Raw genomic sequence first — 25,055 nt, 5'->3', positions numbered from 1 at the left:
CTTTTTCTCGAATACGGCTTTCTTGTGTATTTCCGTGAGTGGGAAGAAGAAATTCGTAATGGATACCATATTGGTGCATCGCTTTCACGACAACAGTAGAGTTAGCAGTGGAGAAATGAACTGATCCACGAGGGACCATCAACAAACAGTGTGGCAGCGTTCAATCTTATCAAAGCTGTGATTTTGTGGAGAGGTCTTGCCCAGCCACCCGTCTTGTGCAGACTGCCTTGACTACTGATATTCCACCGTCAAGAATATCCAATGTCGGTCTCTGGTTCACAAAAGTAGTTTGGACTCGCGGCACAGGCAGGCGTGTGACCGTCGCGCACTTTGGCTCCAGTCGTTATCATTCTGTTTCCACGGAGGACTCCGCTGGTTGCGCGCCGAGCAGCATTTAGGTCAGTGTTCGCAGGAATGAGGATATTCTTTGTCTGTTTTGTCCAAGTGCACATCATTCTTGACTTCTATTGTCGGGCGGCCATCCGCTACCATTCACCCATGACGCCGCCAGCCTGAGAGCGCGCGATAAACCCAACAGCAGATGCATTCGCTCCAACTTCAGTGTTAGCTTCCAAAGCTGCCGTCTAGGCATCGTCCCGTCTCTCCATTTGGTAGATGATGAGGTTTGTTTGATTCAGTTTCGTCTGGTTTCCCACTCATCGTTCCCATTTGATGTCCACACTGTGGACAGGCGCAGCGGAGTGTCGTATCGACCATCAGCAGGATTGCACAAAGCACGTGTACACGGCTGTCACGGGACTAGAACCAGGTTAATTTTCGCCCCATGAATGACGCCATGTAGTATCATATACTGCGGTGACACTTGTTCTGCTGTGAACCTGATCAGGCCTTTTTCATAATGCGTACCCCAGGTGCCGGGGCAGGGATCGGGGAGACGAGTGCCCGATCCCCTGCCCCAAGGTTCCGTTACGAATCCATGTTGTCGGGACTTTGCCAATGGCAGCCGCCGTGCACATACGAAGCAGACTCGTGCACACCCCTTTTGCAGATTTTTCCTCGAATTTATGACGCCACGGTTGGTAGACGGGGGTGACCATGTGAGTGGGGCGTTAGCGCTTTTGCTGGAAACAACTATACAGTCACTTTCCACACAGTTCATCTGCACTCTCTGTGTGTCTCCAGGACTTCCCATTGTGTTGACCTCTAGGGCCGACACCGTCCTGCCTTATGCCTAGGACACTACACTATTTTTTTCCCGTGCGCAGTCTTCCGTTTAGCTGGCTGTGTCGCGTACCTCTGCAGCTGCGCCGTTTTCCGTGGAAACCTGGAGTCCTTCTCCAAGTCATGTTCCGGAACTGATTCGCCGTGCACGCTGGAGGAGTGTCTGCAGCTCTTAGACTTAGCCCTCTGGGGTTTACAGCTGCCAAGAGAGTGTACATGCAAGATAGTTTTTATTAGGCAGGTAATGTTTTACCATTGGCTGCACGAGAAGTGGTAAGAGGTTCCCCTGATCTTTGGAGAACGTCTGAAGGCTATATTCTCCAGTTACTGAGGGCAATGCAACGTCACTTTGGTAAGCTGGCAGAAGCGCAATGCACTTTTTAAACAATGCCATCAGAAATTGTGGTGATGTTGCGTCTGGGTACGAGTATTAAAGACCAATTTAGACACTCACCACAAGAATTCTTAAATACCATCTGCTCCACAGGGTCCGAAGGCATAGCAGTTGCCCCCTGACAAGCCTTCCTCCACACAGCTTGGAAGTTTCAGCAGACAGCCCACTGCCGCAAAGAACGGAGCAACGGACACCGTTTCCCCTACTACAGCAAAGCGAAACCTGTGAAATGGAAAACGTGAGGGTCCGACTCGTCCTTACACACCGTTGAAATTACCGGAGTTGCTTTTTGAAAAATCACCGCTGCACTGTACCCCACCTCTCATACGGGAGATACACGACAAAAAATGACATGAGAAAAGGAGCAAATCCCCATCATCTTCTCTGTTCCCTGGTACCAACATAGCGGAGGACAGTTGCGTAGATCCGGCTCTATCGACGACTACCTCGTGAGCAGGGAGAGACACGCCTCCAGTGTGTATGCAACTGTGTCCCCGGTACTGAACAAGCCTACAGAATCTGCTCATTTAGTGGCTCTCAAATTCTCAAGAACCTGCCCCTTCAGGTGTCCAGAATCGCCTCAACAGGTTTCGCGAGTCTCAACGCTTCCACGTTCCTGCAGTGCTATGCACGAACTGCTGACGAGCTCTCAGATAGGGTAATCAGAGCTCGCACCTCCGAGAGGAGTCGACTAATAAGGGTGACACCCCTTGAACTGCAATTTCTCCCGCGCGTTTTCGTTTGTGCGTAGAATTTGTCGACTCTCGACGCTGCATGCACTGTGGTGATACTGTTGAGAACCAGCGTGGCCGAGAGCCAGAGTGTGTGCGATGCCGCGCCCCCGACGGCTCCGTTGTTGGCGTATCTTGCTCGATAAGATCCAGAGCAAAGACGGTTTTGTTCTAGCCAGTGGTTGCACGCTTTGTGCGAGAGAAGTTGTGAATCGCTGCGAGTTGTTTGCGCAAGGAACGCGCAGTTTGCCGAGAAAAAACCGGCACTTCGAGACAGCCCGAGAGAACGCGCACGCAAACCAGCCCCTGGCTCTGAAACAAAACGTGGTGGGTGGAGCGGCGAGTTCGAGGTTTTTTTGTAGCTACCTCTCTCGCGCTTGGGAGGAAGCTTGAGAACGCGTGAAAGCACTCGAGAAGTTTCACGTCTTTTCCGTTTCACGCTTCTTTTCCACTGACCGACGGCAGGAACCGTCGCTTCTCTTTTTCCAACGCGAGTGAATCTTCCCCGCCGCGAGAGAAACGCTTTTCGTTGCGATTCACTGAGCTCTCTTCTTTCGAATCGCACATCTGCAACACGCGTACGTCGATTTCTTCGCGAACAGCGCTTCTTTCGCCTTCCCGAAAGTCTTTCGCGGCGCGCAGTTGCACGATCCGTTGTAACATTTCCGAGCGTCGAAACTCGTGGCAAATTCGCGACGAAAACTGCGCCCGACCCAGAGAGAACGGGTTATCATCCTGCAGTCGATCGAAAAAAGCGACGCTCTGCGACACAAACGCGGCTCAACAGGGTGTGGAGAAAGGGAGGAATCCTGGCCGAAGGCGTCGGTGCCGCCTCGGACTTCTCTGCGGACAGACTTTGGAAAGTCTGTCCACTCGTTGTGTCGGAGAGCTCTCATCGGTGTCCGCCTTCCCGGTCGACACCCGACAGCGTTTTCCCCTGTGTGTACCATCGTTCTCTTTGTCGCGAGCGTTTTTCGCTGGGCATCTGGCTGCGGAGAGCTGCCGTCTTTTGATGATTTGTTTACCAGAACGTCCTCCTTGTCGCCGAAAAAATCAAAGGGCTCGGCTTCTGCCTTCTGTCTTCTCTCCCCCCTTCCCCCTTTGATCAGGTTGTGCAAGCCGAGGACGTTTCGTCGGTTCCTTGGTGATTTTTTCCGTCTGTTGTGGACGGCTGTCCTCACGTCGTCGCATTGTTCATGTCCGTTCTGAGGATCTCTCATCTGCTGTCATTTTCAAAGACCTCCCTGCTTCTGTTTCCTCTCGTTCCGTAACTCTTGCTGATCACTGCTACGTCTGCAGACTCGAGAATCTCTTCCTTCTGACTCTGACACTCTGTTCGTTGTCGCCGCAGCCTGGCGCGCGCGCGTGGAAGCTTCTTCGCTTGTTCTTTCTTCCCCGTGGATTTGTCTCCTTTGTTTCCGTTCCAGCTCTTCGTCTAATTCTGAAGGACTCTAAAAACTCAGGCGTCCGGACTGCTGCACTGCTCTTTATGTTTGTGCGGCAAGCCAAAGCTGTTGTCACACCCGCAGTGCTGTGCTTGCGGCCGTCTTCGTCGTTCCTCCGTCGTCTTTGCTTCTGCTGTCTCGCCAGCTTCCCGTTTTTCTGCGCCTCTCTCGACGCTCACTTTGTCTTCATCTGGCGGTCTGCCTTTGTCTCGCGGGCGTTGGTCGCGGCCCTCTGAATCGTTTTCTGCGTTCTCGCTCTTGCCTTACCCTCGCTCCCCCCCCCGCGACTTTTTCGTTCTCACGAGTTTCGCAGCTCGTCTCTGATGTCTCTCTCCTCTTGCCCGCAGACTGTCTCTCGTGTTTTTCGTCTCTCCCTTCTTCTCCGCCACTTGCTCTTCCGCGGTTTCCTCGCGTTTTTTCGCCGCCCGTCCAAAGGAACTCTGTCGCGTCTTCACCTCTCCTCTTTCCACTCACAACTCCTCTGTCGACCTTTCCGAGGAGAACGGTTTCCTCCCCACCGGTTCCTCTCCTCCGTCTGCACTTGTTGGTCGTCTGGTCGCGAGTCTCCGCGCTCGCTGTTGCTTGCTGCGTTCTCCACAGGCTCTCGACTCGCGAGTCTGTGCCTTCTCCGCGAGTTTCTTGCTCGTCTTCGCCAGGATGTTGGGGTCGTCGGAGGGCGGCGCGCGCGGGTGTCCGTACTGGATCGTTGCATGCAATACGGACGAGACGCACAGCGCCGAGCAGATTTTCAGTTCCCTGAAGCACGCGGTCTTGGGCTCTCGCAACGCGCTGTGCGACGAGGCCTGTCTGTTGGACATTCCTCATTTGAAGTTCGGGACTTTTGACGACTTGATTCGCTCCGTCGACATTCTGCAGAAGCAGGACGCCTACGTGGAGAGTGTGATTCGGCGCATCGAGCGCCAGGCCGTGGAGATCGACCCCGACTGCGAGTTGAAAGTCGTTTGGCAGCGGCACTCGCTCACGGTCGACCAGTACATTCGGCGTTTTCAGTGGGATGACGCCAAGTTTCCGCGGCTCCGCGCCATCCCAGAAAACCTCGACGCGCTCGTGCAGTCCGTGACCAAGACCGACGACGAAGTGCGAGCGAAAGTAGCAGTCTGGCAGGAGGTGAGGCAGCAGATGGCGAACTCGGCATCGGGCAAGAAGACAGGTCCTGCGACTTACTTCCAGCGAGACTTGATCGACGTCTTGTCTCCAGACACGGTCCGCGACGACGACTTCTTGGTGACAGAACACTTGACAACGGCGGTGGTCGTCGTCCCCAGGGGTCAGGAGCGAGAGTGGGAACAGAGCTACGAGAGTCTGGACGCGTTCGTCGTACCGCGTAGCTCGCGAAAGTTCAACGTCGCGGAGGACGCAGACGGAAACGCGCTCTGGAGAGTGATTCTCTTCACCTCTCACCTCCAGGCGTTCCGACAGGCGGCGCAGGCGAAGAAATTCGTCGTCCGGGACTTCCACTACAGCCCGCAGGCGTACAAGGAGACGGTGCTCGCGCGGTCACGCGTCGAGGCGGAGAAGACGAAGCAAGAAACCTTCCTCAGTCGTGTCTGCTTCGCGGCCTTCTCAGACATCTTCGTCGCCTGGATGCACCTCAAAGTCATGCGGACCTTCTGCGAAGCGGTGCTCAGATTCGGAGTCCCTCCCGAGTACGCCGCCTTCGTCCTCCGTCCTGTGAGCGAAGCGAAGGAAAAGAAACTTCGACACGAACTGGACAAACTGTTCTCGCCCAAAGGAGGCTTCGGGAACAGCTACTTCTCAGGCAAAGACGACCCTGGAAGCGACGACGAAGACTTCTATCCCTACATCTGGCTCGCGCTTCAGCCTTTCGGCAGTCACCGCGCATCCGCTTGACCGGCGGGGAGACGGCTGTCATCTGCGGAGTTTTGTAAACCACACACATATGCAGCGCAAAGACGGAACTCGCTTTCCGACACTCCTCGCCTTCGGCCGCCTCGCGGACTGCCGCAGAAAGAACAGCAAAGGCTTCGAAGGGAGGCTTCAGAGGGTCGCAAATCCTTTGATCAGAGCTCTCTTCTGCCGCCGATACAGGCGAAGAAGACATGGGAGGGCGTCTGCAAACGTGAGCAGAAGAAGCCTGAGAAAAGAAAACGTGACGGAGAAGGAATGCGAGGGGAGGTGCGGCCGCAGAGGAGAGCTGAAGACACGACAGTCAGAAACTCGCGCACTGGGATCAAACAGAGAGAGAGAGAGTGGAAATGCGTGCTTCTGGGAGAGGATGGGGAGAAAAGAGAGTGGGCGGAGAAGAAAGTAGAAAAGCGGAGGACGAATGCGGGAGTGCGAAATTCTGGAGAAAGACAAGGAAAGACCTGTATACGCCCACTGCAACAGAGAGCGAGTCGCCACTTTGCGAGCGAGGCAGGAAGAACCTTTCTCGTGTGCGGCTTGGGAGAAAAGATGCAAGTTCTTCAAAACGTGCATGAGATCGTGGGTGGAGAGACTGCGATTTGTCCGGCTTGACGGAGACAAAGAGAGACGGGTGCACAGACGAGAGGAAACTCGATCTGTGAGACAGCAGTGGCTACAATGATACATCTGCGCCACTCAAACGTCTACATACACAGATTTATGTTTCTGCGCATATATGTGTGTGTGTCTAAAGTGTGGGATTGAAAAGAATGGCAGTCAGAAGTGAGCTAAAAAGCGACAGGGCAGTGAAGAGACACTTGTGGGGAGAGGAGACTGAAAGAGTTGCGAGTACCAGTTCCTCCGGAGGCAGGGAACGAGGGGTGCGTGGAAAGTGTGTATCTAAGTGGAAACTCTCCTCGAGTGCGTTTTTTTTTCGCTTCTGGCAAACACTGTCTGTCGTCCTTGTTTCTCAAATGGGTCCCGGGGGGCACCTGGCACTTGTGCGGGTACACTGGCGAATCGGTTGGTGCGTTGCTTGCATGCAAACATCCGAAAGACGTCTAGGCACCTCCTTCGCGGCGTATGTACATGTGAGGACGCGTAAGCACTCAGATTTCGTGTGGGCGTATGCGATGGATTCCATCCGTCAAGACGTTTTTTCTCGACTGCGGCTCTGGCTGTGAGGAGCGAAGAAGACAAGGAAAACCGGAACCGGACAGACTCACTTTCAGAGCGACCTAGGCCTCTGTCGGTTTGGCGGACACCAGGAGTTGAAGACGCACCTTTGGCAGGCCACACACTGATTCAATGCCGGCACCTCGCGAGGCGACGTGGAACTCTTTCCGAGTTCTCCTTTTTCACCACAAACTTGCAGATGCTGCAGATGAGATGCGCGCATGAGGCTGAAAAACCAACCCGTGGAACAGAAGCCAACATTTAGCCGAGAAGGTAGCCTCCAACACTCATAGCCAAGTATCAAAGTCTCTGCACAGACGGACATCACCAATCCTGTACGGTTTGTACCTGCGTGACTCCTCAGGGAAAGTTAAGGAGTCCTAGAAGCATTTCCTCGTTTCCAAGAACTCCACAGAACGGGATGCATGAGGCCACCTTGCACCTGCACACCCAGAAAGATCGAGACGTCCGACGCCGCACTCTCACGCCCGTTGTTCTCCCCATCTGCGTCGGGGAGATTGTAAAACGAGAAGCGTTTCTCCCTTGCTCATGCACTGACGCCTACTACTGCCCACCGGAAAAAAGACACTTCATTTACTCTAGAAAACTACCTACAGGATTGCAGGCCCGGCTGAGATGCGTTGTGGGAAGCCGAGAGATTCAAAATCACTGGATCCACACAGACCGAGCAGCGATACATTAGTGCGATAACGCGTTCTTCCTACCGAAAAAAACCACAAAGCCCCAAGGTCACAAGAGGCAAGTCTGGAGGAAAAAACAAACCCTGTGACTCTTTGAAGCTGACGCTCATCCGTCTGCAACGGCATTACTTCAAGTGTGAATAAATATGTATTTATGCACGTACATATATATGCATATGGATATATATATTATACATCTATGTTTGTATATGTGAATGCAGAGTATTCTTTTGATAGTATTTCAGTTTATGGCTAAGTGTTTGAGATTTTTTCCCAGAGCGCGTTTGAAGTCGTACAGGCTCTCACAGTTTTATGCTCACAGTTAGATACGAATCTGTCCTTCACATGATTCCATCAAGGAGAACCTGGATGTGACATTTCTGGTGTCTCTGCAGCAGTAAGCAGGTGCCCATGCAATTTCATGGGCAAAGACCTAACACGATCCTTTGTAACCAACTTCACTACGACTGCTGTGTACCATAACCCCACGGGACTGCTTAAGACATCTAGAGGTGCTGGATTTCAATATCCTAACCGATTAGCACCGACAATAACATGACTGAAATGTATACCATAAAGTATAGACCACACAAACATATATATATATATATACATGCGCATACGTATATCCGCGTGCTGGCAGAGCGATGCAGTCCAGTTGGCTTAAGAGCTATACATACCCTGATCAAAGAATCCCAAGGTAGCTCCGACACTAACATGGCTGAAGTGTACACTAGTAAGCATAAGTAGACCATTACCAAATCCTTCACCGATCCACGGTATACAGACCGCCCACACACTTTCCTTATTTTAAGAGGGTGCAGGACTGGAGTCACGGTTACTTGACTACTTGTAGCCACTGCCTTCCTTCGATCTGTACTACCACATGGAGCACCAAAAGAGTTTCTGGGGCCCTAAAAGATTGTGCTCGAGCCCAGTCGCTGACAAGGCTGACCACTCTGAGACCCGCGTTCAACAGAAGAACAGATGGAAAGCCCCTGTGTGCCTGTACCTACAGTCACTTGCTTGACTGTAAGCTGCTGCTGTTCTGAAACTGTACGGGGGATAACACGGGGTTTGTTCGGAGCTTTTCTGTGCGACAAGACCTTTTAGTTTATGCGGTGGGTTCTTTGGTTCCCTCATTCCAAACATGGAAGCCACTATCAAGAATGTATAACGGCGATGTGTTCACCCTCAGACGCATCTACATATCTACATACGGGCAACTGCCGCGCACCATAAAAAGGGAGCGCCTCCGGAGAGGCGCGACAAAAAGGCAGGACACCGCCCAACCCCTCTAGGGAAGTAAGGTAGTTGTCGGTAGCTACACACAGGAGAGCACCTCTCGAAAAGACAACGCGGCTTTCCATCAGTACAGAGAGACCGTTGTGGACCTTGGCTTCTCGCCAGTGCATTTAAAACGACCCTTCCTCCTGGAGACAGCGACACGCCGCCTCCAGTGTACATTTGCAGACACCCATACATGTACGTCCACGAATGTAGGATACTTCCTGAAAAAGGCGCCAAAGAAGCAAAAAGCTTGGGTGTGTGTATTTGTGTGACCCCGGCTCCGCCCTCACGTGCTCGGGGTTTCTGTTCCTGTGTGACACGCCAGTTTCTCAGTGTTTCTTGCTGGCTTTCTTGCCCTTTTTCGCAGGAGCTTTCTTGTTGGATGGGACGGCCTTTTTCGGTGCGCTTTTCTTGGCTTTCTTTGGCGCCGGAGCAGGCGCGCTCCTCTTGACAACTTTGGCGGGACCGGCCTTCTTCTTGCTGGGTTTTGTGCCAGAGCCGGTAGACGCAACGGCTACGTCGTTGCTGGTTTCTGCACTGCCCACGTGAACGTCCCTTGAAACTTTTTTCCCGGCAGCCATAGGGTTCTTTCCAGCGCCGCGAGCCACTTTCTTCGCAGGTTTCTTCGCCGCAACCTTCTTCCCGGCAGCTTGCTCCCTGCTGGCGGGCGCGGGTTTCTTGGGGCGCACCAGGACAACGCTGCCGGCCGCTCGCGTTGTCTTCCCCATTTTTTTAAGAGTTTTGGAAGAAGCGCTCTTCGCGAGGCTGCGAGAAGCTGGACCGGTTTTCGCCTTCTTCGCCACCATCTTGGAAAGCCGAAAAGCGTGCCGAAGGGACACGAGGACGCCACGCACGAAAAAAAAAACGCGCACACTAGACGGAAAAGGACTGGAGTGACTCAGCAAAACCCGGAGAAACTCAACTGAATTCCGGAAAAGGTGCCGCACGCGCAGCGCAACCCGCCAGAAAGTCAGGGGTGCCACGACCCCGGTTATACACGCAAGGACGGGCGCTAGCGACAATCGCACGAACCGGCTGGCTGTCGGATTTTCTCACAGGTCAATACGAGGCGTGTGTCCGGCGCGGGTTCGGCGGCTTCGAAGCGCGTTGAAAAAACAAGACCGTGTGCGATGGACGCGAGAACACAGAGCGCGGCCACACACCCGCCTACGTCCCTCTCGCGAAGACACCCCGGACTCAAGCCAAACTCGCAGAAACTGGGAACCACCGCATATTTCGACACACTCGCGAGAACGGGGCGTGACTGCAGCCCCAGTCTCGAAACAGCAGAAAACACAATGGGAAAAACGCACGAAACTGCTAGAAATGCCGTAGCGTAAGAGAATCGCAGTCGACAAATCAGCCGGAAACAGACTTAACGCGATCGGGAAACGTGGGCAAACTCGCAGAGCGCAAACTCGGAAAATCAGAAATGATCTAACGAAGCCTGTCTCAGCAACCGCGTCTGAAAGTGAAGGCCGCGCACCGACGTTCAGACGCGCAGAAACGAACCTGGTCTGCACGCGCACTACCTCCCGTGGCCGACCTAAAAGTTTGGTTTTCAACGGTCCACGCACAGCGGGAGCGTCCTCTCGTAGACAGTTACCATAGGGTATCTACTCGGTGGAAAGTCCCGATCTCGGAACAGCCGCTCTGCTCTGTCACGTTCATATCACTTGCATTCGCTGACACTTTCTGAAAACCCCGAAACGGCCTTTCCTCGATCGTCTGCCAGCACTTGCAGAAACGCGTCGCTTCGGTGAAACGCGCTGGTCGGGGCCGCCGCCTCTTCTCGCGGGTTACGCATGGACGGGGTAGAGAGGGGAGCCACGACATTCCCACAGTTCTGCGACGATAGAGAGCGACAGAATGGCTGAACCTGGAAGGGGCACACGCGCCACCCAAGCTTCGAACCAGTGAACGAAACCGTGGAAAGACCCTTGCCCACCATTGACCCGCAAAAGGTATCGTGGTGCCGTCATTCGAGACGCCCAGACTAGCGACGCACGCCGACTGTAGATTCGCGCCTTGCGATGCCTCGCAATAAAGTTACACATTCAGGTATTTCACTACCCTCAGTAATCAGGCGCCGTCTCGGCATATCAGGACGCCTACGCGCCTCAGTGGACGCATCGGCGCACTGGACGGGTGACACGCCAACATGTTGCTCCAAAGTTAGGTTTTATGGCTGTCTGCTTGCACGCTGGGTACAATGGAAATAGGGATGGTGAAGGGTGTTTTCTTGCAGCGAATTTAGACACCTGGTGTCGGAACGTCAAGTCTGCGTGCGACCGTAAAAACTGGGACAATCGCATCCGTGCGTCGGCTGGACGAGCCCCTCGAAAAACGTGTGGCACTGTTCCCTCTCCACAGGCCTCAGCAGAACATCATAGCGCTTGTTCTGAAGACATTCCAAGATATGCTGCTCCTACACCATTTCCATAAAAGAACAAATGCAAAACGTCGATCTTGGTCCACATAAAACGTCCTCACCCAACAAACAGAACGCGCACGTTTCGTACGATATCCTACAAACGGCGACGGGGTTCTTCCGTCCGCCGATACGTGATAGTTGTAAACTGGTGGCTTTTTGTCTCGAACTCCACTGTGCGGGACATTGGGGATCATTTGCACACCGCCTATATCTCCGAAAAAGATGATAATTGTAAGGCGTGGTTTAGCCACGCTGCTTCGGATGACACCGAGAATGCCACTGTCATCAGCACACGATCCTGAAGTCTCCTTTCCGCTTGACAGCCGTGGGCTGCGGCGAAGCTGCTGGCAATTTCCTGTACAGTCCTCTAGTACAAATGTCACTATTCTTTCGCTGCTGGAATGTGCATATTCCTTCACCTATTTTCTATTGCGTCAACGTGCAAACACACACCGGAATTGCTAGCCGTATTGTCTTCAAGATTTTCGATGTTGAAAATGCAGCTGCACCCGCCAATTATTGAGCAGAGACATTGCAAACCCCATCTCAGATGCGCTGGGAGCCTTGTTTAATGCTCTGAGTGTGAACCGGACTCTACACACCCAGGATATGTCGCGTTTGCGGCAGGACCGCCGCATCTCGCGACAGCTAGATTAGAAACGGTGTTTGAGTCGAATTTGACGCATCACGGAGATCGCGATCCCCTGTATCAGCGTTGCGAGGAGTGGCGGAGAATTTGAGGAGCGAGATTCTGACGACTTTCCTACGTACTCCGAGCGTTTTTCTCTCCGGCACTGACTACTTATTGTTACTTAGCTTGTTTACGAAGTAATACGCGTGCAGCATCTGGTCGCAGGTTTCAGCGAGTTTTGTGCTATCGACTGATGCTCGTTATGGTGTCAACAAGCATGCATGCATGGAAGTGGACGACTCGAGGAGCGTTCGTCGCACCGACACTCAGAGGAATGAGTCGGCTATGACTTTGTTGTCCTAAAAAACATGTGAATGCGATGGATGACCAGGCAGACAGAGGCAGCAGCGTCCTGTCGAGTGCCATGCGTGCCGCTGGAAACTTCGGTGGCTCAAATATCGGAGAGTAGTTTTAGATAAACAAGGAATGGCATAACCACTAAAAAGCCACCGGTGGCCACTCCTTTCGGCCTTTTGAGATCATGCCGCGTAGGGACGCAGTCGCGTCCAGGCGGTGGCCTGTGAAAATACCGTCTTTGTTTTTTACTGGCACACTCCGTCTTGAAAAAGTTGCCAAGCAAAGTTGGAACCCAGGTCTAAACCTCGCGAAAACGCGATGTGTTAAGGGGACGTTCGAGGCTCGCCATAGCGTAACCCCCCCACACACACACACCGGCGGTGAAACGCCAGAAATTCGCGCACAGAATGCGCCAATGCGCCCACTTACTCGGTCGAAAACGGGAAAAATCGACAATCTTAGGCGGCGATTCTACTCGAAATCCCCCTGAAGAAAAACCCAACCATTTGCGGAGAGAGCCGCAGCCCTCTCCAGCGGGCAAACAACGGTGTACCAGAACCGATTACGAACGGCGGCATGACCCAGCCGATTGCTGTCCCGTTCCAGTGAAGAAGACTTGCTTGTCTCACTAAACTGCGGCGAGACTCTACAGTTCCAGACTGCATGCACAGAAACCTCCACATCTTTTACCGAGCTCCAGATACCTCTCCATCTCTACGTCACGATATTAATGTCACCACTCTTCGCTGTCGTCAGCGGTCCAACGCGGTGGAGGTGTACAGCGGCGTCATCAGCGGTTTTCCAGATCGTAAACATATGCCAGCCTTCAGGAATCCGGCCACCGTGTATCCAATACAGCCAAGCATTAGGAAGGAGAGTCCCTTAGTGAAGATCAAGATTTTTTTCGGTACACTCCCTGTCGACATGCCTACAGCCGTGCCAGTGCCTAGATCGTACGCGTGCGTGTGTGTCAAAGAGGTGCATGGACACCGGAGAAGGCCCCGTTTCCAGCCGAGTACGGAGGCGCGGTTTGCATGCCTTGTCTCGCAAGACGTCCAGCGGAGTCACCTGAAAGTTAGCCAGTGGGAAGGCAGGCGCGGCCAACTTGCCAGAGTCCATCAGACTTCCGCAAAAGATATCCCGCCTCGTTCGCACACGCCACCAACGCCTCTGGACAAACGGTCGAGTCTGCTCTGGCCGCCACCACGGATGCGCATTCCAGAACTTGCTGCGGAAACAAGTGAGGCAACACTGGACAAGCCGCCATCGCTGAGGGTCTGTGCACCTGCGGATATGCAGTCACGCATCTCCTCACAATTTCAACAGTCCAATCGCCATTCATGCATGGAGCGTGGATCAGACACTGACCGGCCGTTTGAGAAACACTCACGACAAGGTGCCGGGAGAGAACGGAAGAAGTCCACAAATGCGTACAAACGGACGTGCACTGGCACATGCGCGCATGCAGAAATTCAAATAGATTCTAATCCCGTATCTATCTATATGGATATACAAAGTGAGGTGGCGACTACCAGCCTGGGGCGATTGGGGGGGGGGGTCAGGTCCCGTGCGAGGGAGCTTTTCGAAGCGAGGGAGATCGGCAGAGAAACGAAGTGACCCAGGAATCCGAATTGAGTTCCGCATGCGTTGAGTAAACAGTCAGTCGAGAAGTCGTCCACGCAGAGCCAGTCTGTGCAGTCGATGAGACATCATTTGCTTGCATGCGTCTTCACTTCTCTCCGAGAACTGCGGACGTACCTTCTGGGTCAAACCTGGCACCTGATTGTTGGAGACGAAGAGGCTGCACGCCCGCAACAAGCTGGGCAGCAATCCGGCGATCGACTTTCTCTTTTTGCCTCGGCTTCCTGAGAGCGCATGCGACACTCCATCTTCAGAGTTTCTCCGTTTGTGCGAACTCACGAGACAACGGAAAATCGAAACGCCATGAGCCAGCTCAGCCCAGCGAGTCGCGAGACCTTCTGACCGACGATGTCTCATGAGACGACTTTGTCCCCAGATATCAATGAATGCATCCGACAGGGCATGCCACAGTGTTGTGCCAAGGCGGACTTTTGTTGGATCAAGACGCAACACACGCCACCCTCGAAGACACAATCAAAGTAAAGATCTAACGAAAAAACTCGCTTTCGAAGATCTCGGCAACACAACCAGAGAGACCACGCCTGCCGCACGCGCCTGCCTTTGGGAGTGCATGCGGCCTCAGTAGACTTGCGACAGGCTCCGCGAGCCCCATCTCCAGCCTTTTCAGCTTCACTAGCGTCTGGCTTCCCCTCTTTCTCAGCTTATCGCGCGTCTCGTCTACCGCCCACTCGCCCTTTCTCGTCTGGCCGCCTTCGGCCGAACGCTTGCTTTTAAGGAATGACGCAACTCCGTACCTGCCACAATTCCTACGACTTCAGCAACGACGGCTGCAGAGGCTCCGTTTAGATGCTCTTGGCCAGGTGGGTGGAGAGACAGGCGAGCAGCCTCGACCTGGGCAGCAGGCGTCGCAGCGAAGGCGAGACGCGAGAAAGCTGCGCTGTGGAGAAAAAGTTCTCCTACATCTCTCACATGTTCTTCCGTCACTTCCTCCACCAAGTCCGCGCGTGCACGGGCCTGCCAAAAAAGGAAAAGAGAAGAAAACCATGAAAAATGTCGGATCTTGAGCCACCGAAAAGAAACGAGAAAGGACGAAGAAGCGGGAGGTGAGAGGCTGAGATGAGAGCAGGACGAAAATACCTTGTAAGGATGTTCTCGGTAGCATTTACGGCAGGGCTTGCCTATTCTCGTTGCGTGGTCAGGGGAAAAACCAAACGTTTCTTCACTTTTTCTTCTTTGTCAAGATGGTGAATAGCCTTTTCTCGAAACGTATTTCTTCTAGTTATCGCGATTTCCTATGTCTGATCTCTCTCTTGTCTGTTTGCTTCTCTCTCTTCTCTCCGTTTCTCGTGCTTTCTGACTTCTCTTTTGTCCCTTCAACTCCTGGCTCGGTCCCTCACCTCGCAGAAGCGGATCAGAGACTCGAGCTGACGCATGCCGACCGGAAGAGAGTCGTGGACAGCAAACTCGCTCTCTTTCTGCCTCCGCAAAAAAGAAAAAAGTCTCTTGAGGGCCTCGCCTGCCTCCGGAGTCATCACTGGATGCACGTACTGTCGAGCGTACGCGAGGTACACTTGCAGCAACGACAGCGGAAGCCACTTTGAAGGCTGAAAGTGGAAATTCACAAGAAAACTCTTTCTACGACTCTTCTACACATGCAGAAGCTCTCTCCACGCATCTTTAAACACACGCAATCTTACATCTCCAACAAAAAACATATATACTTGAATTCCATGAATATACATCTATATAAATATAAATCTCATATACAGATATAGACGCGTGTATACACATGCTGGAACAAATGCAACGCCGAATGCCACGCAAAGAAACCCTCATCCGTTCGACGTCAACGCGGATACACACACATATATATATATATATATATATATATGTATTTAAATACAAGTGGATAGCAACGAAGACAGACTCCCCATTGTCGAATATAAACTAGGATTCCTAGACTTCCGAATGATACTCTTTTTGGAGAGTAAACACCGCGAGCTGGACTCCTGGTCTACATCATATATATATATATATACATGCAAGTGGAATTCTCTCTTTCGCGCAGGGCCTTTGCAGAGCACTGTGTTTTTTGAGCACGGAAAAAAAGTGTGTGTCGAATTTCTATTTCTCCATACACATCGCCGAGAGGATCTCTCTGCAAGTTCCTTCCACTGCTTACTTTGATGCGTTTAATTCTTTCTGCGAGAGACACACTCTCTTTTCCTGCAGGTTCTTCCGAAAGCTGTGGCGACGAGCGAGACCTGGCAGGTCCTTCATTTTCTTCTTTTCGGTGTCGCTTGGCGGCAGAGACGCTCGCGTCGCACTCCCGACCGCCGTCGTCGTGCAGGCAAAGAATCAAATCGAAGCGGGAAGTCAGACAGTGCGGCAGCTTCATGTTCTCCGAGAGAGTCTTCGAAGGTCTGCATGCATGCGCACAGAGTTCACAGAGCAGAAGAAGGCGGAGAAAACCTAAAGGCGAAACAAGGACGCGAAAACCGGCGCGGATTTGCGGACGTCCGTCGACCTGTGAAGGGATCTACCTAGAGATCCATGAACATACATCAGCATCTACAAGGATACACATGCATGCAAACAGACACCGCAGCGATTATACGTACACATATAATCACATATTTATACAGCTTGTGGAGAGCTGTCGAGCCTCCGCTTTGTGTGCTGGTGCCGCTGCTTCGTCTTTTCGGATGCGGAGTTTCCTCACATGAATCTTCCGTCTTTCGGATTCGCCGCAGCTGCGATGGCTGTGCGCGCAGGCAACGTGCAGTAGCAGCCGCCCTTGACCACGGAAACTGTTTGGTGTTCCATCGCCTCCAACAGCGCAGAGACATCCGCGGAAGTCGACGCTGCATGCATCTTGTCCAGTTCATCGACGCAGCAAATGCCTCCGTCTGCGAGAACCAGCGCCCCTGCAAGCATCGACACAGCCGGTCTGCCAGGTGCGCATGCACTGTGGAGGCGACAGTGGCTAGCCGATTCCGATGGCTGGCTCTGAGTTCGTGAGGAAGACACTCCAAGTGCAAACCGTCGAGCCCAGCAGGCGCCGCAGCTGTGTGAGAATGCGAATGCGAGGCGAGAAGAGCGCCTTGCTCTTGGACTTGCTCGAAGAAGAAATGGACTACGAAACGGAGCGAAAGAGCCGGGATCCGACCTGGAGACTTTTCAGAGAGACTCGCAATGGATTCTGCCACAGAGAACGTCTTTTCCGGCCATCGCTTCTTCCAGAAGGCTGACTACGCCATTGGAAGGAGGGCGGATGCCCATCCAGACAGAACTTGTTTGTTTGTTTCTCGCAGCTGGAGATTTCTCTCCACACCACTCGAGGCCCTGCTCGAAGCGGGACCCAGCTCTGAGGTGTTGGGGCGTTCGCCTTCACAGCTCCCAGACGACTTGCGACTTTGCCGATCGTCGCGCGTGGAAGGTTATCAACGAGCAGCGTCTTGACATGTAGCAACTGCAGAATACGGCGAGACAGACGTATTCCGACTCTCTCCACCACACACACACACACAGAGGCACCCGGAACCGCAGATACACCACTACAAGCATTCGTGAATAGTATTTTACAGGCGTTTTATCACCTCAACGGTGTTCCACAAAGAATACACGTTGATGCAAACGCGTTACCAGCTTCAAGAGCGAATTCGCCAGTGCCTTGTTCGCGGTGAGTCGAGGCGGTGAGGCCAGCTGCCGAGGTCGTGTTCCCGCAGACGAATACACTCCCGCCAGGTCCGACGTCCTCGCCTTCTTCTTCGAGCTCGCGAGGAGCTCTCCCTCTGCTGGTTTGGAGGCCGAGCGACCGCAGCACAGAGGCAGAAAGAGGCGCGTTTGCACACGACCCAACTTCCGCCGTCGCGCGGAGAAGACGGCTCTTCCCCACACCTGCATCTCCTAGCAGAAGCAGGTGGATGCTGCCGCGTCGCTTCAATGCGCGGCCTTCAAACGACTGCGCGTTTGTCGGGTCCAGGTCGCCCAGCGCGTCCCCACTGTCTCCGCTGTCTCCGTACACTGCAACTCCGCCCAGAAGCGTCAACACCAGCGCTGCAGAGACAACAACGGCTTGCACAGAGACGAGGGCGCCTTATCTGCGTTCGTCAACACTGGGAACTATGCATCTGCCAGGTACTCAAAGTCAGCTACGATCTTGCGAGAATTCTGCGGCGGCGGCTTTCTGTGGAGGACAAGGCACCGCTGCTCAACAATCTACATCGGCTCCGAACTCGCCTGTCCGATGCGCACTGCGAATGCGACCTCCTTCTTCCCCACATGCTTCGTGAACTCTTTCGCGGTCTTTCAAGGGCGCAGCGAGTTGACGAGAAAAAGAAATTTGACAAGCCCACGGGAGGCGAGTGGAGAAACGACGCTTGGAAATGGCCACTGAAGGCGACAGGAGTAGGTGTGTCATGAAGAAGTCCTTCGTTCACAGCTTCTACCGGTATGTTCGGGAGACAACGATGGAGACGAAGATGGAGACAAAGACTGTCGAGCTTTTTTAAGACGGCACCTCTGCGAGGTCTTCCTAGTTCGTGGAAGAACGCAAAGAGAAGCAAGGAAAGAGAAGGAAGGAGAAGGAAGAAGAAGGAAGGAGAAGGAAGGAGGGCGAGGCAAAGAACACGAGGAAGAGGCGAGTCGAGGGAAAAGGCATGCAAACTCACCAGCCTTGGGGATTTCATGGCCGCGAATGTGGGGGGCGAGGGAAGCTGCGAGGAGCTCAAGACGGTGTTCCTCGCCGAAGATCTCCGTGATGAACTCAAGGTGTTGCACGGCGACTCCACTGTCCAGTTCCTCGAAGTCGGGATCTCCTGGATACGCAGGAAACAGCTCCTCCAAAGCCGCGCTCTTTGTCGGACTCGCCGCGCGCCCCTCCTCCATATCTGAGGTGTACGTACACCCGGAACGTTGCGTCGGTTGGAAGTCGCGCGGCGGCGTTTCTTGTTCGCGTGTTTCGCGAGTCGCAAACTCGCTGTTCTCCGACTGTTGCCAGTTGCGACGTCTCCCTCTGGTCGGTCCTCTCGAACGGCTTTCCTGGGAGACGGCGAAGTCTCTCCAGGGCATCTCGTCGGCTGACAGATCCGCCAGAGGGCCGTCCAGACAGAGGGCCAGCAGCGAGGAGGGAAAGCCTCCGTAGATCGCCTGCTGCGTCCGCTGGACGCGCTGCATGGCGTTCCGCTGCTGCTCCGGATTTGCAGACGCGACCGAGACGACGTCCAGATACAGGGTGTACAGACTCCGCCCAGGACCTGGCGCTCGCGCGCGCGCCGCCTCCGGCACAGGCGCCCCACCGCATGGACTCAGGCACGTTTGATACGCGCGGACGATGCCTGTGCATCACCACGGGAGAGCGAGACAGCGGGGAGAGAGAGGGTGAAGGAGAAACAAGGAGAGAAAAAGCAAGAGAGAAGAAGGAGGAAGAAGAGAAAAAACGGGGGGAAAGCTGGAGACGAAAGAACCTCTGCGAGTGAGGAAAAGGAGAGGAAAACGTCAAAGTTCGACAGTCCCACAGTCCCACAAGAGACAGAGACGAGAGTCGGGGGAGAGGAGGCGTGAAACACAAGAAAGAAGAAAAACCTCTGCGTGTCTCACCAACGACGACAACCTTTTCTCCCAGTCGACAACTGTTAACCAGCGCCCCTCGGACCTGCAGAGAAAGAAAAGAATTCATCTCCCCCAGATTCCAGTTCGTTCTCTCGCGCTCTCTCTCCTTCGACGTCGCCGTTCACAACTCTTCCTCCCAACGCTCGTACACAGGATGAAGGAAACTGCCATGTAAACAGCGATAAATATATTGTTACACACATATACATGTACACAATCATGCAGATGTATAGAAATGTATACATATGTATACTATATACATATATATATATATATATATATATATATATATGTATATGTATAAATATATATATATATGTATATGTATATATATATATATATGTATATGTATAAATATATATATATATATATGTATATGTATATATATATATATATATGTGTATATATATATACATATATATATATCTATGTATATCTTTGTATATATGTATATATATATATATGTAGATGTGCACTTCTGGGATGTAAATCCTTAGGTGTCCATGCTGACAAACATTCAAATGCGCAGAAGTGCAGGTTTATCTGCGTCCCCTGTTGTCAGCGTCGCTCGGAAGTGACCACGAAGACCTGGATTTCTGCCTCCCTCCAACGAAAGCTCTACAGAAATTGGCGCAAAAGTAAATGCCCATCATGGGTCATGTGGATCTGAGGTGTATGTACACGCCACCTCAGCCACACACAACTTCACGCAGACATGGAAGTAAATCGACGCATCTACGTCAACGAACATGTGAGTCAGTCCATATACACACCCACACATGCATGTGCATCTACTTTGTTTATGTAAATGGGTTTACATACTGCACCAGATGAAAAAGGGCGTTGCGTTTCTTTCGCATTCAGTACTTGCCTCGCAGTCGACCGACGGCGGACGCCGGACTTCGTTTGCTGCTTTCTCTTCCGGCTCTGGATGATCTCCGTTTCTCTCTCGAGCCGAACTCCGGGAGTCGCCCTCGGCCTGTGCCGCCTCTCCACTCGAGAGGGCAGAGGCGGCGCTTGGCATTTCCTTGCAGCCGTTCAGAACGACGCGTCCATCTTCGGACTGCAGACTGTTCACACAGAAGCTCAAACGACGGCGAGAGTGAAAGAGAAAAAAGAGAGACTGAAAGGAAAGGTCTCTCCACAGCTGCGCATCGCCGCTGCACGGCGGCCCGCAAAAACCTCCTTGCTGATGACGCACCGAAACCGAGACTTGCTGCACACTGAGACCGCAGTCGAACAACAGCGAATGAAAAAGTCGAAAGCGCTTGAGTTCTCTTACATTCTTGCCTGCGCATCGACTCATCTACAAATATGCGCAGACATATATCCATCAATCTCGAATCCTATAAATAGAAATACAAATAGATATATAAATATATATATATATATATATATATGCACAGCTGCCCGTAAACATGTGTATGTGGATGCATGCCTGTGCTGTATTTTAGGCGTACGTAAATATGTGGAGAATGTATCGACGTATGCATTTGGCAAGACACGCATATGTGCGCCACAAAAAGACTGGGGCGGATGCCTGCACTGTGCATGCGTCGGCTGAAAGAGGCCTGCTGGGAGTCCAGAAGCGCGAACGCGGCGGCGGGTGAGAGCTGCATGCGAAGACGAGTCTTAGCAGAGCCTTGCAGTGTATGTCTGTATGTCTGTGTGTCTGTGTGTGCCTCAAGACGCGCGAGACAGCGGCTTTCTCCAGTGGCGGCGCCTGGACTGCCCCGCACTGTGGAGACGCAAGAGGAAAAGTTGCTCACGAAAATTTCTGCCAGTCGACGGTTTCTGCGGCTCGCCGCTGCGGGAGGAAGTGCCGACTTGTGCACCGAGGCGTCGGACATGGACCAGGGAAGGTCACTCTGACGAGAAGGAAGACAGGAGAAATGGGGACAACTGAGGCGCGAGAAAGGAGCCGAAATCCTACGCGAAAGACGGTCACTAGAAAGGAGCGGAAGGAAGGAAGAAACGGTCTAACAGTGGCAGAAAGAAGACGAGATGATACGGAGGAAACGGGAAGGAAAGAGACATGAGCTGCCAACAGGCATCAGAAGACAATGAAAACGCGCCGTAAAAGGAAAGAACACACACGGAGAAGGCGAGACGGAGAGGAAAAAGAGCGAGGTAAAAACGGAATAAGGAGAAGAGACAGACCGACGAAGGAGCGAAGAAAGAGGCGCAGCGAAATGGCAGAGAGAGACCCCCCCCCCATGTAAGGCTGTTGTCCTTTTCGAAAAGACCCAGAAACGCACATTCGCCTCTGCGATCCACAGAGAAGAAAAGACAAAGGAAAAACTTACTTCCCCTCTGGGCATTTGCGCACAATGCGAGCTCCGCAGCGAGCACAGAGAAAAGGTAATTTCGTCACCAACGGTCGAGGTTCGTACATCCGAAGAACGCTTCCGCGAACAGCCACGAGACTGCCTACCTGAGTCGCAGAAACACAAACTTTTGCGTTTTTTTCTCTATGTTCCTTTCTCTATCTGCTTCTCTTCTTCGCCTTATGCCACCTTCTCTTTCTTCTCTCTCTCTTTGTGCTTCGCCTTCGTCCAGTTCTTCTTTCTGTCTGCTTCTCTGCTTCTTCCTCGCTCATGTTCCTTTTCTTTCTTTCTGTGCGTTAGCGGAGTTTCCTCTCCTTGCCTGTCTGCTGCGGAGAACTGACAGAGATGTCAGCGGACCGAATCCGAGGAGACGAATGAAGACGCGTCTCTGGGGGGCTTGTCGCCGCGGCTCTGAGGCTCCATCTGCTTCGCTTCCTCCTCCGACGACAATGTCACCGCCAGAAGAGTCCTCGCACCTGTCTCCGAACAGAGTGTCTCCGAGGACCAGCGAGGAGCAGACGCTAGACGCCCTCTGCGACGGAGCTGGCCCAGAAGGCCTTGGGTCTCCTCGCGCGCAAAGCACTGCCAAATGCACCCCACACGCGATCGCGTCCAACGCACCTTGCGGCGAAGAGCGAAGCGTCGCCGCACAAGCCTCCGCAGACGGCGGCGGACTGCGCGCCAGGAGCTCCCGGTAACTCAAGAAAACCTCCAGAGTCGACGGGTGGACCTGGAGAAAGAAAAACGCGGGAGTAGCAGAGAGAGGCCGAGGGAGACTGAGAAGGAGAGAGGGGAGCGGTTGAGGGACAACGGCGAGGCGAAGAGCGAGAAGAACATGGACAAGTAGAGGGAAGAGGAGACTGAGCGAGAGAATGGGATGAAGTTCAAAAAAGCGAGTAGGAGGGAGAATGAGAGGTATAAGAAACGCAAAACGAAGGCGGAGGAGCGACAGAAACACAAGGCGGAAGAATGCAGAGCCAGAGAAGAAGCAAAAGCAGGAAGAGGGAACGCCTTCCCTTGCCCTTTTTGCCGCGCGTCTCGGGCGGTGCATTTGCGTTACATTCACATTTTCCAGCGAACGTTGTTTGTTGCGAGAGACCCGCTTTTTAGCAACATACATGCTTGAGGAGCGTTCGTCTGTGTTCGTACAAGAAGGTCTTCCACTCCTCCACGTACGCCTGTAGGTCAGCTGAGAAAGACACAGGACTGAACATCGCGTCACGCTTCTGTCTCTCTGAAGAGCAAACGGCCTTCTCTAGTTCTCTTTTTTCACTGTAAAGAGGCATGCATATCCACCCTTACATCTCAAATAAACTCCATTCCACGTCTATCTATCTATACATCATATATATACATACAGATGCATATATGTATATATATATATATGTATATATATGTATATGTATATATATGTATGTATATATATATGCAAGGTACACACATGCATGCAGCATACATGCATGCACAGCTCAATGTGGAGTGGCGCACAGTTACATGGACGTTCTTAGGCAGGGATACGTTTTGTGCATGAAAAAAAAGCAGTGACGTCGAGTCACACTTGAGCTTGCAAACAGGCTCGTAAAACGATCGACGGAGGGGTGCGTCCGACACGAAGAAGCAGGGGAATGTCTCAAGGCGGAGGCGTCGCATGCGCAGCGCGCGTCGTTCGTCCCGAGAGGTGTACGTACAGTGCATCTGTGCTCCGATGCACGGGGAGAGCAGAGCGGAAGGGGAAGTCGACGAGAAGGCAGAAATGGAGGAGGATTCAGAGAGCGAGGAGGATCGTGTGTTGAGATGCAAAGCAGCTCATTTTTTCCATTTCCCTGTTTGCATGAGCGACGGCTGCTGGAAATCCGGCGGCGAAACAGACTCGCTGGGACTCACCATTTTGTACGCCTTCTTCGGGGAAGTACAGAGACAGGATTTCTCTCATGCCGGCTTCCATGGCTGCGCGGCGTCCAGAAGAACCGTTTGTAAAACAAAGAGACGAGAACAGAGAGGAGAAGAGACAGAAGAAGAGGGAGGACAAGAGACAGAAGAAGAGGGAGGACAAGAGAGAGAAGAGGAGAGAGAAGAAGAGGGAGCAGAAGAGAGAGGAGAAGAGAGAGGAGAAAAGAGAGGAGAAAAGAGAGGAGAAGAGAGAGGAGAAGAAAGAGAAGAAGAAAGAGAAGAAGAGAAAGGAGAAGAAAGAGGAGAAGAAAGAGAAGAAGAGAAAGGAGAAGAGAGAGGAGAAGAAAGAGAAGAAGAGGGAGGAGAAGAGAGAGAAGTTGGAGCGAGCCTGTCTGTGGTAGAATGTAGTCGACCGAGCTAAAAATGTCACACAGAGATCACGCAAATTCTCTCTCGTGGCGCACACTTTGCGGACGAACGTTTGTTCTCTCTCCTTCGCAGAGAAGGCACACACTGCGTTTCGTTTCGTTTTCATAACTGAAGAAAAGTCTTGGTCAAGCAAAGAAGAGATCTGCAGTCTCGTCCTCCGAGAGAGAAATCTCCCTTTTTGAGGAGAAAAAAGGCTGGAGTGTCGCTTCTGTTATGTCCATGGCAGCCGGCGAAGAAGCGCGAGACTCGCGGCAAATCTGCTTTTTTCGATTGAAACTCTCAAGTGCATGCAGGCAAACGCAAAAGTCCCATTTGATTCACGTCGAGAATGCGAAAGGATCTTTTTTTCTCTTGTCTGCGCGCCCGTGTCTCGCGGAGACGCCAACCTCCTGCGCTGCCGCAGCAGCGCTTGCAGCGTTTCCCTCCTTCCTCTTTTCAAACAGGGGCAGATCGTCTGTCTCGCTCGCTACATGCAATTCTTTGGAGAAAGGTTGTCCAAGAGACTGGATTTCTCTGCGTTGGTTTTTCTCCTCTCGGCGCTCGCGCGGGTCCGCCGCTTTCGAGGCAGGAGCTAGCTGTCGATACACCCGAAGCGCATGCACATGCATGCAGGCTCCAGCGGCTGTGCACACCGCAACCAACAGTGTGCACACCCTTTGGACTTGGCAAGACAGTTGAGGCCTTTTCCTCCAAGCGGTCCACGTTTCGAGATTTGCGTAGAAAGGCATCAAACTTCTCTCTTGATTCTCCGCCTTTCCCCTCCTTTGCCTCCCAAAAAACATCTGGGGCATCTGCACCTGAAAACACAACATGCGTCCAACGCAGAGACGAACTACTCTCTTGGCAAGCAGGCAAGGCAAGGTTTTCCTGAGGTCCCTTTCTAAAACATAAAAAACATGTCCTGCTTCACACATCTTCTCCTCATCTCCATCCCAATATATAATGGTCTCGCGACCCTTCAGGTGT

At 52.7% G+C, this 25,055-nt stretch overlaps 3 protein-coding genes across 3 annotated transcripts; 1 reads left to right on the top strand and 2 right to left on the bottom strand.

Annotated features, from left to right (window-relative positions):
* The first annotated feature begins 48 nt into the window (after positions 1-48).
* On the top strand, positions 49-7,695 carry TGME49_315620 (vacuolar ATP synthase subunit C, putative). Its single transcript, XM_018782876.1, has one exon. The coding sequence runs from the start codon at positions 4,410-4,412 to the stop codon at positions 5,622-5,624; it is 1,215 nt and encodes a 404-aa protein (XP_018635318.1). The 5' UTR covers positions 49-4,409; the 3' UTR covers positions 5,625-7,695.
* Positions 6,881-10,929, bottom strand: TGME49_315610 (hypothetical protein). The gene has a single exon (XM_002364699.2). The coding sequence runs from the start codon at positions 9,610-9,612 to the stop codon at positions 9,136-9,138; it is 477 nt and encodes a 158-aa protein (XP_002364740.1). The 5' UTR covers positions 9,613-10,929; the 3' UTR covers positions 6,881-9,135.
* Positions 10,930-12,486: 1,557 nt separating this feature from the next.
* TGME49_315600 (MCM2/3/5 family protein) lies at positions 12,487-24,358 on the bottom strand. Its single transcript, XM_018782875.1, has 15 exons — positions 23,655-24,358; positions 22,889-22,959; positions 22,090-22,500; positions 21,750-21,877; positions 21,213-21,311; positions 20,315-20,513; positions 19,432-19,486; positions 18,504-19,169; positions 17,476-17,889; positions 16,553-16,757; positions 16,013-16,253; positions 15,228-15,434; positions 14,625-14,844; positions 13,987-14,093; positions 12,487-13,456 (listed from the first exon to the last, which is right to left on the bottom strand). The coding sequence occupies exons 1-15, from the start codon at positions 24,193-24,195 to the stop codon at positions 13,304-13,306; spliced, it is 3,717 nt and encodes a 1,238-aa protein (XP_018635319.1). The 5' UTR covers positions 24,196-24,358; the 3' UTR covers positions 12,487-13,303.
* Positions 24,359-25,055: the final 697 nt, after the last annotated feature.

The sequence above is a fragment of the Toxoplasma gondii genome, chromosome XI (assembly GCF_000006565.2).
Source record: "Toxoplasma gondii ME49 chromosome XI, whole genome shotgun sequence".
In the NCBI taxonomy this organism is placed as follows: domain Eukaryota; phylum Apicomplexa; class Conoidasida; order Eucoccidiorida; family Sarcocystidae; genus Toxoplasma; species Toxoplasma gondii.
The sequence above is the reverse complement of the archived record's forward strand: the minus strand, read 5'-3'. Positions and strand labels throughout refer to the sequence as shown.

Excerpts from the sequence above, each read along its gene's own strand:
- TGME49_315600 (XM_018782875.1), bottom strand. The coding sequence starts at position 24,195 with ATGAAAACGAAACGAAACGCAGTGTGTGCCTTCTCTGCGAAGGAGAGA. Across the intron at positions 21,878-22,089 it reads CAGTTCTCCGCAGCAGACAG|GTAGGCAGTCTCGTGGCTGT; the intron begins GCAAGGAGAGGA and ends TCTGCGACTCAG. Across the intron at positions 14,094-14,624 it reads AGTCGTAGGAATTGTGGCAG|GAAGCCGAGGCAAAAAGAGA; the intron begins GTACGGAGTTGC and ends ATGCGCTCTCAG.
- TGME49_315620 (XM_018782876.1), top strand. The coding sequence starts at position 4,410 with ATGTTGGGGTCGTCGGAGGGCGGCGCGCGCGGGTGTCCGTACTGGATC.
- TGME49_315610 (XM_002364699.2), bottom strand. The coding sequence starts at position 9,612 with ATGGTGGCGAAGAAGGCGAAAACCGGTCCAGCTTCTCGCAGCCTCGCG.